Below are 14,734 nucleotides of genomic sequence, written 5' to 3'. Positions count from 1 at the left end.
CCCAAATTTTTCGTTTTTGCCCCCCCCCCCCCAATTTGAAATGTCTCCCCCATGGGATTAAACCTTTATAGGCCATGAGTGGTGTGAGACACCTTGTTAAAAATGTAATGTCATGTAATGGTGTGAGCACTTGTAAATTTCCCCATTTTAAAAATGCACCTGACTAAAATGTACTGTGTTTAAAATGGATGCCATGGCCATGGGTTTTGCCACTGTACTGCCATAGGTCAGCAGTCTAGCTATTATTACCCAGCTACCCCTAGCATTTGGAGGGAAAGCCTGGCACCCAGGGTGCTCACCCCCACCCCTTGAGCCAGTTTTGCCAACATTCTAGAAGGTTCTGGCACTGCCTGGGAGGAGGGTATAAGTAAGGGGGATGTGCCACCAGAGAGTCAGTCAGAGCTGGGACAAGAAAGAGAGGGGACCTGCTGCAAGGTGCTACCGCCACATGGGCCTGTGAGCTGGGCCCTACACCCCTAAAACCCCCCTCTCTGCTGTCCCCACGGGCCCCTGACAAGGGAGGGCCCCTACCCAGGTCCCTGACACTGTGGGGACTGTGAATTATGCCAGCGCTGCAAGGAAGAAGCGCCCAGGAGGTGCAGTGAGGCCCTGTGGAAGCGCTGGGTCCTGGGATTGTTGTGGCCCCCTAGTGCTGTGAAGCCTGCCTGTCAAGCGCTAGAATTGCGAAGCGCTGAGGAAGAGTTAACTTCCTGCCCCCCCCCTGCGTGGCCTGAGGAAGGAGCTGAGGTTGTGGGCAGAGGGAGGAGCAGTGCGCTGTGAATAGCGCCATTTTGCTGAGGAGAATCGCGCTGAGGAGCCTACCCTCGTTTTGGCGCGCTGCCATATCAATAAGTAATTGAAAGGGAGCCTACCCCTTACTGCCGCCGAGGAGCGCTGGCGCTGCATTGCGCCGGTTGTAAATAGGCGATCTCACCGCCACGGCGCGGCGCCGCCTTGAAGGGACCCCACACTGCTGTGGGCATCGTCGCGGCGGCCCCCGGTGCCAGGAGAGGGCCGCCGATGTGAGGGATCATGTGACGGGGCCGGCCGCGTCATCGGCCCGCCCCCGCCGCGCACGGATTGGCCTGCGCGGCCGTGCCCTTGGAAGGCCGCGCAAGGATTGGCTGCCGGCCGGCAGCCCGGGAAGAGGAGCGTCCTGAAGCCCTGGGTCCCCGTGAGGGAGGGGGACCCCGGTGAAGTACCGGTGCGGGGCCCCCGTGGCCGAGGGGGAGCCCCGATTGTGAGTGAACGGAGCGGGAGCCCACCCCGCCGGTCTGAGCCCCAGAGTGAGGGGCCAGTGGAGGAGGCGGGGCTGGGGCACACTGTCGGTGCCAGCCCCGCCGGCACGGAAGAAGCGACCCGAAGGAGGAGGGAGGAAAGTCAGGCAGGCTTCCCCCTCGCGGGCCAAGTCCCTGCGCCCGTCCCCGGTGGCCCCGCCGACGCCGTTTGAAAACCCCGGGCCCCTGTGAGGAAGAAGGGCCCGGGTAAAGCAAGACGCCAGGCACCCACACGGCCAGTGAGTGTTCCGGGTCCCCGTGAGGCAGAGGGGCCCGGGAGAAGCCGAAAGATACCGCCGGGAGGGGAGCTCGAGGAAGCGCGAACCCCTCCTTCCTTCCACCCCGATGTGAGGGTGCTGCAGGACCCGCGAGGCTCCCGGTTGGTCGGGGAAGCCCCGCGAGTGAAACGCTGTGCGGCAGGGGCCCCGAGGCACATTGTCGGTGCCTGCCCCCTACCGCCAAAGAGTCCCTGGACTGCCGGTGAGTGTGGGCCTGTCTTAAGTTGGTGGAGGGGGGGGGGGGGCAACGGGGTATATTGCCGGTGCCCGCCCCCGGGGACTGAGTTACCTTATCAGGTGCCCCGTCTGGCAGTGGGCACCTACAACGTTGGGCCCCAGCGGAGTCAGGCCCCAGTAGACTGTGCCAGTTGTAGGAGGCCGATAACTAGCCCATAGGGTCCCCCAAGGAATTATCGATGCCCCCCTGAGTCACGGCCACACCTTATGTCAATGCTGGGTGCTTAGGTTACTGCGCCCCTGCCTATGATTGATACTACTGTTATGTACTGCCTAGGTGATTTTATAGATAAGGCTTTTGTGCCCACCGGGCAGGTAAATGTGACCTTTCCTTTACAGGTGTGTGCCCGATGTGCCTCTGTGCTGGCCTGACGCGTCATTCCAGGCCCAGGGTTAGGCTCTAGGCTATAGAGTGAGCCTTGATGTTGTATTGCAGGTGTCCTGGCCCATGATTTAGACTTAGGCCTGCCGTCATGTAAAATGGGTAATGTTCTACATCTGGTGAAATGCTTTACATTGACCGAAATGTTATTTCTCCATGTAATTCACTGCTTATTGGTTACCTGTCCAGGTGCGATGCACTTCTGCGCCTAGTGTTCCTTGTAGGCGGATTATCCTGCTGAGGTGTGTACCCATGTTAAATGCGTTTTAGGCTGATGTTTGATACCCACAGGTTTATGGTGGAGGAAGCCTCGCTGATTTATTACAGGTGCTCCTGCCTGGTATTATATGCTGTAATGCCAAGAAGTTTTTCCTTAACAGGGGTCGTGTTGGAGCTATACTGCATGGGGTGTCCTGATGCTAATATTGTACCTTGTAGTTATAGTCTCCTGCTAAGGATGAGAGCCTGAGTTGGCCCCGCCATTGTGACCCCAGGTTTAATAACAATGTAAACAGTCTTCTTTATTTTCGGATATGGACTTACAGACTCAGCCCTTACTTCCCATGTAAATAACCCCCCCTTGATACACTTGGCTCTGGTGCCAGTTGGCGCCGTGTTATGATACCACTGTTATGCATTTTTGCCTTGCAGGTTGGAGATACTAAACTTCTTAATTTTCCAACTCAAGCTGGTGTCCTGCCTCTTTTGTGGTGTGCCTGGTGTGTTGTCTGTGGGTACTGCGTGAGTGCTTCACATGTCCTCGAAGTTTGGCCTGCCCGCTTGGTCCGTGCTACCCCCTTGGAGATTTGGGTAACCCCATTTCTTACAGTTACGCAAAGAGCTTTTCAATAGAATTGTCCTCGGTATATTTAAGACAAGCTCAAAAAATATTTTCCTTCTAGGGCTCCTTGCTCCGCCAATCAAAATCTAGATCTGGTGCTAGATCTTTTAATTTTTTAGCTCCCAGTCTTTGGAATGCTTTACCATTATACCTTGGATCCATTCCGATCTAAAGTCTGTTTAAGGCCCCGCTGAAAACTTTACTGTTCCTAGAAGGGCAATTCTGTTTTTACTTTCATTACTGACATAGCGCCAGGACGATTCTAATGAAGCAGCAGTCGTGCTCTATACATTTTTCTTCATTCATGTATTCATTCTCCATTCCATGAGAGGCTGGCAAATGGTTTACTTTGTATCTCTTAAGACAAGGGATATCACATTGTTATGGGGGGAAACGAAGACCCCATACATTATAGACTGGTTTAGTACTGTATGTGGGAAACATTAGGAATGAAGCGCCTGACCATGCATCTTGATAAGAGTTGGCAACAGTCTGAACTAGGGGAACTCCACTGTCCGAAATACCTCAAACTCTTGAAAATAATTCCAGGTACGCTCTTATAAAGGCAGGGAACATAACGTTTAAGAGACCAGCACAACTGTGAGCTGACAAAGGAAAAACAGATTATGCACTGAATAGGTGGAGCTTTACACTTTGACGTCCTTCCTCTCACATGTATCCATAGCACTTGTTGTTATCAGTAATTCAGAAGGCACAGCTGTCCTCGCAGCCCATGCAAACGGAATCAATATTTGCACGTCCAGGGTGACTGGACTGCATCAGATGAGTTTAAACTTTTAAAATAGAATAGCTTATGAGCAGGTTTAAAAAGTCCTTGCTCGTAAGTAACGGTGAAGGTTTAGCGTTACTTTGAATACTAGATTAGACTGGGGTTCTTGCGTACATTTGTTTCCATTTGTCTGACTAGTATTCGGATATCTCCATATTCCTCACCCCACGAGACTGAGATTACATCTACAGCAGGCAGACCCCTACCTTTCTAAATCACGACTGAATCTGCAATAAAAAGATTATGACTGCCGTCCAAAATTACATTTTCCATAATCACTTGATGGATACGAAAAGTACAATTTTCAGGCTACCTTCCTACATGTGGCACTGTAAATTTAGATTAAAAGATGGCGGCATATTTAATTTACTACACAGAACGTTTCTCGATGTGCAATCACAAACATAGACGCACGTTTTCAGTTGGATCGGTGTATGGTTTAATTAAAGACAATACAAAAATAACCTGCTTAGTTAGAGGTCAACAAAGCAGAATTGCCTCTGCCAGATCAAAAGATAAAAGTTATGTTGCTTCACAAGTGCACTGTTGAGTAAAACAATATTTGCAGACACACATACTAACGACAGCTAGACTGGCATGACCCTGGGATCTTTGGAATACAAACACAGCAATAATAGCATTCTTGTTAATGTGAATAACTGAACAACCCACAAACGCACTATGACATTGTAGACTGGCCAATGTGACATCGATTCAACAATACTCTCTAATACTATATAATTCACAGCCCGTCAAGTATCACTTATAAGTCAAAACAAATACATCCACGGCAGTCTAACAAACGTGTACTGGCTACAATCAAAATTATATAGTATGGCTGGAACGAATATTGTCTACTTTATTGAAATGGACCATTCGGGACCTAGTAGTCGGCGCTCTGATTCTGAAGGGTGCTTGTGCGGTATGCAGCATTACATAAAATATAATCTTTGTTTTATTGAGAGTCAAAGCAACTACCAGAATATTTTTTACGTGTATGTTAGATGCGTTGGCACCCAAGGCAGTTTCAACACAGCCCACCACATCTGTTACAGCCTCCACAACTCGCTTGGAGGCACACAGTCTTTCACAAATCTCCATAACGAAATTCAGTCTGACTCTGGGTAGAAAAGTACTACGATTTTAAAGCCAACATATTGCACGTTTTAAAACGTATCCATTCCTTGCCCAGTACGGTTTTCTTGAAATACGTGGAGTACTTGACACCTCTGTCCGAACGTGTGTTGAGCACTTCACTCCACAATTGCTAAAAGTCTACATTTTGGTTTTATTTCACATATGAATTGCGACCTCTACTGCACGCCGTAGTATTATCCCCGACTTGGTGGCAGTCCTTTTTTCACCGGTTCAGGGAGCAGGAGCGTGGCCGGTCACCATTCCAGCTCCACCGGGTACTTCCCCGTCAGGCACGCGGTGCAGTGGCCCACAGAGCCCGCGTGCGCGTTGTTGGTGTTCAGGTCGTCGTCTTGCTTTTCCTTCACCGCTTTAATGCCTTGGCGCACTGCAGAGGTCAAGCCTTCGACAGACAGATAAACAACGCTGTTTGCCCCTGGAAAGGAACACAAGGCAGCCTTGAACACACAAAGGACCATATTGTACAGAAGCTATTTTACAACTTGTTTATCTTTGTCTAGCTCGTGTTGAGGGAGCTAAGGCAGAGGACGCGAATTATGAACAGTCAGATCTGTGTAATAATACTTAGGTATACAAATGCAACTGAGTAATACAATATGCAGTGATGGATTGTGCACAAGACCTGGTTACAATAACTTTAAACGCATACACTAACCTATCTAGTTGTGCTTTATGCGCAAGACTGATTTGGAGTTATTCCTTGGCTTGATCTTTCTCGCTCACACAAGGAAAATCCGAAGCACATGCACAAAGTTTCTGAGATGGTGCTTTCACGTTCCGTGTATGAAAGATGGGTTTAAAGTGTACTTGAATGGCAATACTTCATCAATACCAAGTTACTTACGTTCAGTAACCCCCTGTCTGATAGAAGATATCTAGCCGCAGACTCCTTACTTTAGAATTATCCCCAGGTGTAAGATTAGATCTGAAGTTTTTCATGAGCAGTACCCCTGCACGCCGGGAGGTGGAGTGGTTCGGCTCCAAGTGGTGTCATCAGTGCTGGAAGGGACATACGTGGTGCCTAAATAGAAGCTACCTCAGCATGCAGACGTCTGTTTCTTTACACGACTTTCCATGCCAGGAGCTTTGGTGCCATGAAGAACACGGACCACTGGTTTGGAAAATGAGGGCCCTGAAACGGTGAATCCCTATCCCTAGAAATCCGTTTGCTGAGTGCACAGGGTGGGTGGGTCGGTAAGGAATCTGCGGCTAGATACAGTCTCTACCAAATAAGGCGTTACCGAAGGCAAGTAACTTGTTCATCTAATCGAGACTTCTAGCCACAGATTCCTTACCTTAGAACAGATATCCAGCAATACCTTACTGGAGTTGGGTCTGCGAAACAATTTTGCACTAAAACGTTCTGCAGGACCGAAAGGGCAAAGAGCCCATCCTGACGGACCTGACTATCCAGGCAGTCGCACTTGGTAAACATGTAGAGAGATGCTCACATTGCTGCCTGGCAGATATCCAGGAACAGAACTCCGCATGGCAACGCAGTGGTCGCTGCCTTGGCTCTGGTGGAATGAGCATAAAAACCCTGACTGGGTTGCTTTTTGGCCAATGCGTAGCAGAATTTAATAGTCCGCTTCTGCATGGAATTTACTTTCTTCGCTCGGACATACCCTTGGACAGTTGGTCGCACACCAGGAACTCTTATGTGCGGTCAAGGTAGAACAACAATGTTCTTTTTTGGTCCAGTCATTGAAGTTGCTCCTCTTCCTTTGAAGGATGTGAAGTAATCACTTTGGCAAAAAAAGAAGCTCTAGGACGAAGAACCAGCTTGTCTGGGCAGGTGTTCAGGTATGGAGGCCTGGATGACAAAGCCTGAATCTTACTGACCCTCCAGGCAGATGTTATTGCCACCATGGAGCGCACCTTATGAACGTCAGGACTAAATTAAGGTCCAACTGAGGCATGATGAAGGGTGAAGGAGGAAACACATGTTGCAAATCTTTCAAGAATCTATGTACAATAGAGGATTTGAAGAGGAATGACTGGTCAGGCAACCGCAAAAAGGCTGATATAGCAGAAAGCTAACCCTTTAAGGTGCCAAGAGAAGAGCTCTGCAGGGCAAAGGAAAGGGTAACGAGGACAACCTGAGGGGGGAGTTGGGGGCAGAAGGAAAATGCTACTTACCTGTATTCATCTGTTTTTGGCATGTAGGGCTGCTGACATTCATATCTTAACATAGATCGCTGCCTAGTGTTGGGTCCGGATGATTGCACCTTGTTGTCCTGGAAGAGTCTTCGAAGTATCACGAGATAGGTGACTCCTCCCCTAGACTACAGTGCGAATGGGCATCTTCTCCATCCTTAGATTGTTTTTCGCCATTGTGGCAAAGATGGAGTATAGTAAAGTAAGAGATGGCCATGCAAAAGAGAATCCTGCAGCTGCGACAGGCACCGGGGAGGAGGGTGGGCGATATGAATGTCAGCAGCCCTACATGCCAAGAACAGATGCATACTGGTAAGTAGCATTTTCCGTTCGAGGCATGTGGGCTGCTGAATTCATATCTTCGCATAGACTGTATAGCAGTATCTCCTCTAGCGGTGGTCACCTGCACCAGCTGCAGCAGTCTGAAAAAGAGTTTTAAGGACAGCCTGGCCTACAGCAGCTTGCTGCTTTGTCTGTACGTCTTCACAATAGTGTTTAGTGAAAGTGTGTATGGTAGACCATGTAGCTGCCCTACATATGTCTTCAAGAGGAATATTCCCTAGGAAAGCCATGGATGCCCCCATTTTACGCGTAGAGTGTGCTTTTGGGGGAACTGTTAGAGTGCATTTAGCTTTTTGATAGCATATTTGAATGCATTTAACTATCCATCTGGCTATTCCTGATTTTGAGATGGGATTACCTTTTTGTTGTGGGGAAAAAGCAACAAACCGTTGTTTTATTTTCCTAAATGATTTTGTCCTGCCAACATAATATAGCAGAGCTCTCCTTACATCTAGTGTGTGTAGGGCTCTTTCAGCCACTGACTGTGGGTTTTGGAAGAAAACTGGCAATTCTATGGAATGATTGATATGGAAAGTGGATAGGACTTTTGGCATGAACTTAGGGTTAGTCCGAAGTACTACCTTATTTGCATGTATTTGCATGAAAGGTTCTTAACTGGTTAGTGCCTGTAGCTCACTCACTCGCCTGAGGGAGGTAATGGCAATCAAAAATGCCACCTTCCATGTTAGAAATTGTAATTCACATGAATGGAGTGGTTCGAAAGGAGGTCCCATAAATCTGGTAAGTACTATATTTAGGTTCCAGACTGGTGAAGGTGGGTGCTTTTGAGGGATTATCCTTTTAAGAGCTTCCATAAAAGCTTTGATTGGGGGTACTCTAAACAGGGACAGGTGTTGTCTGTTCTGGAGATATGCTGCTATAGCAGCAAGATGTAGCCTTATGGAGGAGTATGCTAGATTGCATCTTTGGAGATGCAAGAGGTAACAGATAATGTTTTGGATGGAAGCATCTAATGGATTGATTTGGTTGTTATTGCAATAAATTACAAATCTTTTCCATTTTGCTGCTTAGCGTGCTCTAGTAGTTGGCCGTCTTGCCTCCTTGATAATGTTCATGCAATCAGAAGGCAAGTTAAGGTATTCGATCTCTAAGACTTCAAGAGCCAGATCGCTAGGTTCATCCGATTGGGATCTGGGTGCCTGATTTCTCCATGGTTCCGAGTTAAAAGATGGGGCGAGAGGCGCAGTCTTTGGTGGGGAACTACTGAAAGTTCTAGGAACGTTGTGTACCATGGCTGTCTTGCCCATGTGGGAGCAACCAGGATCATTGTGAGTGACTGCTGCCGTAGTTTGCGTGCCGCCCGCGGAATTAGTGGGGCTGGTGGAAAAGCGTACGCCAATCTGCCTGACCAGTTCATCCATATCGCATTGCCCTGTGACAACGGATGTGGGAACATGGCGGCAAAGTACTGGCATTTTGAGTTTTCATTTGTGGCAAACAGATCTATCTCTGGGTGCCCCCATTCTTGGAAGAATGGTTGGAGAACTTGAGGGTGAATCTCCCATTCGTGTAGCTGTTGGCTGTGTCTGCTTAACAGATCTGCTATTTGATTGTCTTTCCCTGGCAGGTGTTCGGATAGGAGAAAAATGTTTTTGGGAATTGCCCACCTCCATATGCTCTGTGCTAGGTGAGACAGCTGTGGAGAGTGTCCCTCCTTGTTTCTGGATGTAATACATGGCTGTCATGTTGTCCGTCCGGATCAACACAGCCTTGTTGTACAAGTATTTCTGGAATGCTTTCAGTGCCAGAAACATTGCTAGCAACTCCAAGTGGTTGATATGCACTGTCTTTTGTTTGATTGTCCAGAGCCCTTGGACTGTGTATTGAACTAAGTGGGCTCCCCAACCTGTCAGTGATGCGTCCACTATCAGCAGCGGTGTGTCCATTGGGGCGTAGGGGCGTAGCCCAACTAGCCCCCATGGACCCGCGGCTGTGCAAGGAAATTTAAATATTTCATTTTCATCATCCTCATGTCCAGGCCGTCAGGGATCCGGGCAGCCCCCGTCGTATCCGGGAGTCGGGGGGGTGCTTTGCGGCACAGAGGCCGGTCCGGACTGCTGTGCAGCTTGAGTTGAGTGACAGTCCACGTCACTGACTCAGCTGCAGCAGAAGCGGTGTCCCGACGACGAGGCTCGACGAGTGCGCAAGAGAAGCTTGGGGCTGAAACTAGCCCAAGCATGCGCATTGTTGTTCTCCTGCGTAGCGAGTGGCCAGGGGGGTGCTGGGTTTAACTAGGCGACAGACCCCGGCAATAGAAAGGGCGACAGGGTGAGCACTCAATTTGACCCCCTAGCCAATCCTGGCGCTGCATGCAGCGCCAGGATTGGCCAGTCACCGTGCGCAGGGCAATCCATTATTGGATGCCGCGCGTGGGTGGTTCAGCCGTGGCCAATCACTGTGTCCGACTTCAGTCATGATGCAGTGATTGGCCATTTCGCGGTTCTGCTGACCTGTTCTCTAATCTATTCTCTACTCTCTCTCTCTGGGTGGGTGGTGACTCTCGCCTCGTGTGTGTGTGCATCAGCCAGCCTGTGTGCTCTCGAGTCCGTCTGTCGACCCGTCGTGTGATTTCAACTTCAGTAGTTTTTTAGTGAGTATATCAAAAGTAAATGATATGTAGACTAATTGTTTTAATCTCCTCTCCAGTCGACGATAATAATTTAGAAGTACGACGGCACTGCGGCTGCCACGCTACTGGGCTACCGGCCTTGTGCTGCACCCAGAGAGGCCTAGGCCGCCTCAGTATATCACCCATCACCAGTACTTCACTCATCCCGCCCACTGTCGACACCATATATTCAATGAACTTAAACTGTCACAACAAGGCATCCCGTCATCAATTAATTCAAATGACTGAGTTCGCTCGCGCTTGACATCCAGTCAAAATAAAACATGATTTTTTTCCCCCAAAAATTATTTACACTGGAGACTCTGAACGGAACATAAAAAAGCCTGGCTGCTAGCTGGCAGACCGCAGGGCCGGGCACCCGCAGCAATTAGCCCGCAGGTGGTTCGGGGACTCGGGTGCTGGCTCCGGGCCAGGACACTTCACCAGTTCCGACTCAAGAGCCCCGGCAATGGGGGGATTAACAGAAAGTTCTTGCAGAGTAACCATGATTAAGAAGTTACTCAGAGTAACTTCTAAGTTCTTAATCATGGAAAACAGCGGAGTAAATCGTAACCGTCCGAGGTCTCACTCCCTGACGGTCAGACAATTACACTAAGCATCCCGCCTGGGAGGAGGATGAATTGGGGGGCTATATTGACCGTGCAGGGCTCAGAATCCACGGAGCACAGGGTCAAGCGAGGCCAAAAATAATCCGAAAAGGAAACACATGAACTATGTTAATTCAGTTCTCAATCCATGGCCTTCACTTCAGAGGATTTTTTTTCTTTTACAATTGCGGTGCATGCCCTCAGAGGATTGGGATGTGCGTTGCGCAGTTTGAGGTGTGTGCTTGAGGTAGTTGAGACTATGGTTTTTGATTGCACTGAGAGGGAGAGAGAGAGAGAGAGAGAGAGAGAGAAAGAGAAAGAAAGTGAGAGAGAGAGAGAGAAAGAAAGAGAGTGAGAGAAAGAAAGAGGGAAAGAGAGTGAGAGAAAGAGTGAGAGAGAGAGAGAGAAAGAGAGAAAGACAAAGAGAAAAAGAAAGAGAGAGTGAGAGAGAAAGGGAAAGAGTGAGAGAGAAAGAGAAAGAGAGAGAAAAAGGGAGAGAGAGTGAGAGAATGAAAGAGAGTGCGAGAGAGAAAGAGAGAGAGAAAAAGAAAGAGAGAGAGAAAGAGAGAGAGAAAAAGAAAGAGAGAGAGAAAGAGAGAGAGAGTAAGAGAGAGAGAAAGGGAAAGAGTGAGAGAGAGAGAGAGAAAGAGTGTGAGAGAGAGAGTGTTTTGTCTGATTGTGTGTTTGTATTCGTGCACACGTGCACTTAAATATTTCATTTATGCATATGGGTTCATCTAAGTCTGTTCCTGCACCCAACCATGACACAGCCATATTGGGCCATTTCAACTAAGAAGACGTCAGCTTAAAAACAAATCTAGACCACTTGGCCAATGCTTGCTGTATACATTTGTTTATTTGCTCTATTATCAAGCACAAATGGACTTGCTAACATTTGTTTTCTTTGCTCTGCACTGGTAAACCCCTGCCCATAGACTCATAATGTTTAGGGGTGTTCTTTCCCACCTTGTAATTTGATTTACTCCTGCACTTCACAACATGATATTTATAAACGTGTCCATGGTGGCAGAGGGCCATGAAATGGTTTGCAAATCCCCATAAACGCATGTTTATGACACTCACAAGCCCTGGAATTCCATTACCACGCTCCGGGGAGAAGATTTACTTCCACGTGCAAGTAGGTGTGATTACTCTTTTTACACTTGTAAGTGTATGTTTTGCAGATTTCGTAAATCAGGCCATTTACACAGGTGAGTTCAACTGAGGTGGGCAAATAGCTAAGCTAATTTGGGTCAATGGATCCCAAAAACGGATTTGACCTTGTCAAAAAGTTCCATTTGAGTGTGTAAGTTCCTTTCAGGCGCCCAAATGACTTCTGGGATTGGAACCAAAATTAGCAATTTCCAAAAATTGACATGTTGAGGCTGGATCTAGCAGAACCAAAGTTTGTACTAGGTAGAGTAGATGTCTGTCACTCAAGCCCCTACATCAGAGGTTCTCTGGTTACCCTGGATCTAACTCACAACACATTTCCCAAGTAGTTGTGTGTTACTCTAGTTTAATTGTTTATGCAAGCATTTTTCAGGAGTAAGACATATTTATCTAAAGGAAAAAACATTGTGAGTCACGAGACTTGTTTTGCCCCCAAAGGAGCATTTCTTACGCCTGGAAATTTGTCAATCACACCTAAGCCTGAAATAAGAAACAAATACTTTAAAATGCTCAGTAAATCAGATTTGATATTCATAAGTAATTCACATTTGAAACGGGATTAAGACTCAAATACTCATAGAAAAAGTTTTGCCGCTCAGATCGCCTGTCAGTGTCAGCCCATCTTTTAATTTCAGTGCCTAGTTCTCTGTCCGCATGCATATATCTATCTACCTTGCAGCCTAACGATATTTTTTCCCCCGAATCTATCGCTTTCAAATTAAAAAGCATCATCTCCGCTGAAATCTTTAGCATATATGCAAGGTTATGTTGACTTTCCTAAAAAGTGAAAGCCGCGGTCTGGGCTGCCTGCTAATGAGGCAAACGTGAGAAAAGTTCAGGCGCCTTCTACCCTTCAGATCAAACACTAGCAGTCAGTCGAGTCGAGTGTGTCAGTCATGCGGCCCCCTCTTTCACGATCAGTTGTCACTGCTCAGCGCGATTGTTATCCAATGTTCAGAAACAGCGTGTTAGGTCTTTGTCTTTTCCCTGCCCTCCCTGAGTCCCTTCATTCTGCTAATTCTCACCTCATTATTCGTGTAATACAATACATGATTTATGCCTCTTTTATTTGCTCTTCTTTTCTCACTGTCTCAATCTGTCTCTTTACCCTAGGTGGTATATTAGCATTTTTGGCTGTCTTGAAAGCTAAATAAGCCCTACTGTCCAACGCTGCTTATGACAATAACAGAGGTTAATGCCCTGTCCATGCAGTGTTAACTGATGTTAATTACGCACGCCGCAATTATGGGCCTAAAACCAAGGAGTGGGTGCTGAAGGAAGAGAACAGCAATTAACAGCTCTTAACCTCAAATTAGCATTAGCACCAACTCCCCCCAATCTCACTCAAAATAGGGAGACAAAGAGGCCAATCATTCTTGATCATGTATGTCCTACAGAAGCAGCGCAACACGATGCAACACACAATGATGAACATGATTTGACGGAAATAATCGGAACTGAGTGCGAGAGTTAGGGAAGGTCCGGTCCTACTCCTACAGGCAAAGTGAGCACCCCGAGAGCCCATGAAACTGACACAGGTGGAGGGGGGTGGGCGAGTGCCGGAGCCTTGATGATGGATAGATTGAGGGAGGGGGTATGGAAATAACGCCGAAGGTAGCGAGAAAACTGCTGAGACATCCGTAATACTATCCAAGAAGAGGACTCCCCTTTTTTGTAATAATGTTGGTGATATTGACATATTGCACGGTGCATCGCCTGCCCCATACGGGGTTGTTGGCTTTACGGCTGTGAAACTTTTGAGATGGAGCTGTTGTATGGCTGCCTATTATGTTTTCAAGAGTCTTGCTCTGTATGACTGTATGCTTTTGGTTTTGTTACGTAATAAAAACTAAAAATAAAATAAAAAATAAAAAAAACAATTTGCATGCAGTTTCCCATCCTGGGAAAGCCAACACATGTACTCCTGGTACAGGCAGGAGTAAACGTATTTTGAGGGTGGAAGTGCATAGGAAGCACTGACAAAAAATTAAAAAAAATAAAAATAAAAAATCGGTGGGTTTAGGTGGAGGAGTTTCTACATTTGGGAAGACTGAAGAGGTAAAAAGTTTGAATGTAGTGCCACACTTCTGCACGGCGTTGGTGTCTCCGTTCACCCCCACTCCCCTTCCCCCCCCCACCTGCTGCCATGAATCAGTGTTAATGGCCCATCAGCGGGAGGCGAGAGTCTTCGCACAATGTGTACAAACAGAAAACCTCCCTTTGTATAGGTAGGCGAGTGCCCGGGAGGAGGGGTAGGAGGGGGGGCAGCTTCACACATACCTGCCAGATGTCATGTCCAGAGCCTGCTGGGGGTCGGGTGGGTAGTCGGGTGGTATCAGGTGTGCATACCTTCATTCTGTTTTTTGTGCAGCTGTTAGCAACACAGGTGGGCCTTGATTGCATCCACATGCATGGAAGTCCCGAGAGCCCTTGGAAGCAGCTGTAAGGCGTGTGCTTCCCGATAATGACGTCCTCGCGACTATTTTGACTACGCTTAGCTTGCAGCCACCAGTTATCTAGGCTAAATTACCTCATACCCGGATGCAACTAAATTGGTTTCTCCTTATGAGAATATTTTAGTACCGATCTGCCTAGTTTATGCAATTTTTAGAGCGCACAGCTCCGTGGGGGTAGAATAATATTAGTGTAAATTTCTGAACCTAAAGATATGGGCATTTTTAAAAGGCAGGAGGCCATGTGTACATTCTGCCGACATGCTGGCACAGATGCCCACCAGGCAGATTGGCAGAATGGTGACAAACCTGGGCAAGGGGTTTTCAGATTGTGTACATTTGCAGCTTTATTATATAGTGCGAGATCGACCCAAATATATCAGAGCACTTCACATGAGCACCAGGGACCTTA

General features: G+C 47.7%; 1 protein-coding gene across 1 annotated transcript in view; it reads right to left on the bottom strand.

Annotated features, from left to right (window-relative positions):
• Positions 1 to 4,220: 4,220 nt before the first annotated feature.
• Positions 4,221 to 14,734, bottom strand: part of PPAT (phosphoribosyl pyrophosphate amidotransferase) — a 334,080-nt gene continuing 323,566 nt past the window's right edge. The window contains exon 11 of the mRNA XM_078678160.1: positions 4,221 to 5,375. Coding sequence (XP_078534286.1) covers positions 5,197 to 5,375 — 179 coding nt within the window. The 3' untranslated portion in view covers positions 4,221 to 5,196. The remainder of the gene's footprint in view (positions 5,376 to 14,734) is intronic.

The sequence above is a fragment of the Lissotriton helveticus genome, chromosome 2_2 (genome assembly GCF_964261635.1).
Source record: "Lissotriton helveticus chromosome 2_2, aLisHel1.1, whole genome shotgun sequence".
In the NCBI taxonomy this organism is placed as follows: Eukaryota; Metazoa; Chordata; class Amphibia; order Caudata; family Salamandridae; genus Lissotriton; species Lissotriton helveticus.
The sequence above is the reverse complement of the archived record's forward strand: the minus strand, read 5'-3'. Positions and strand labels throughout refer to the sequence as shown.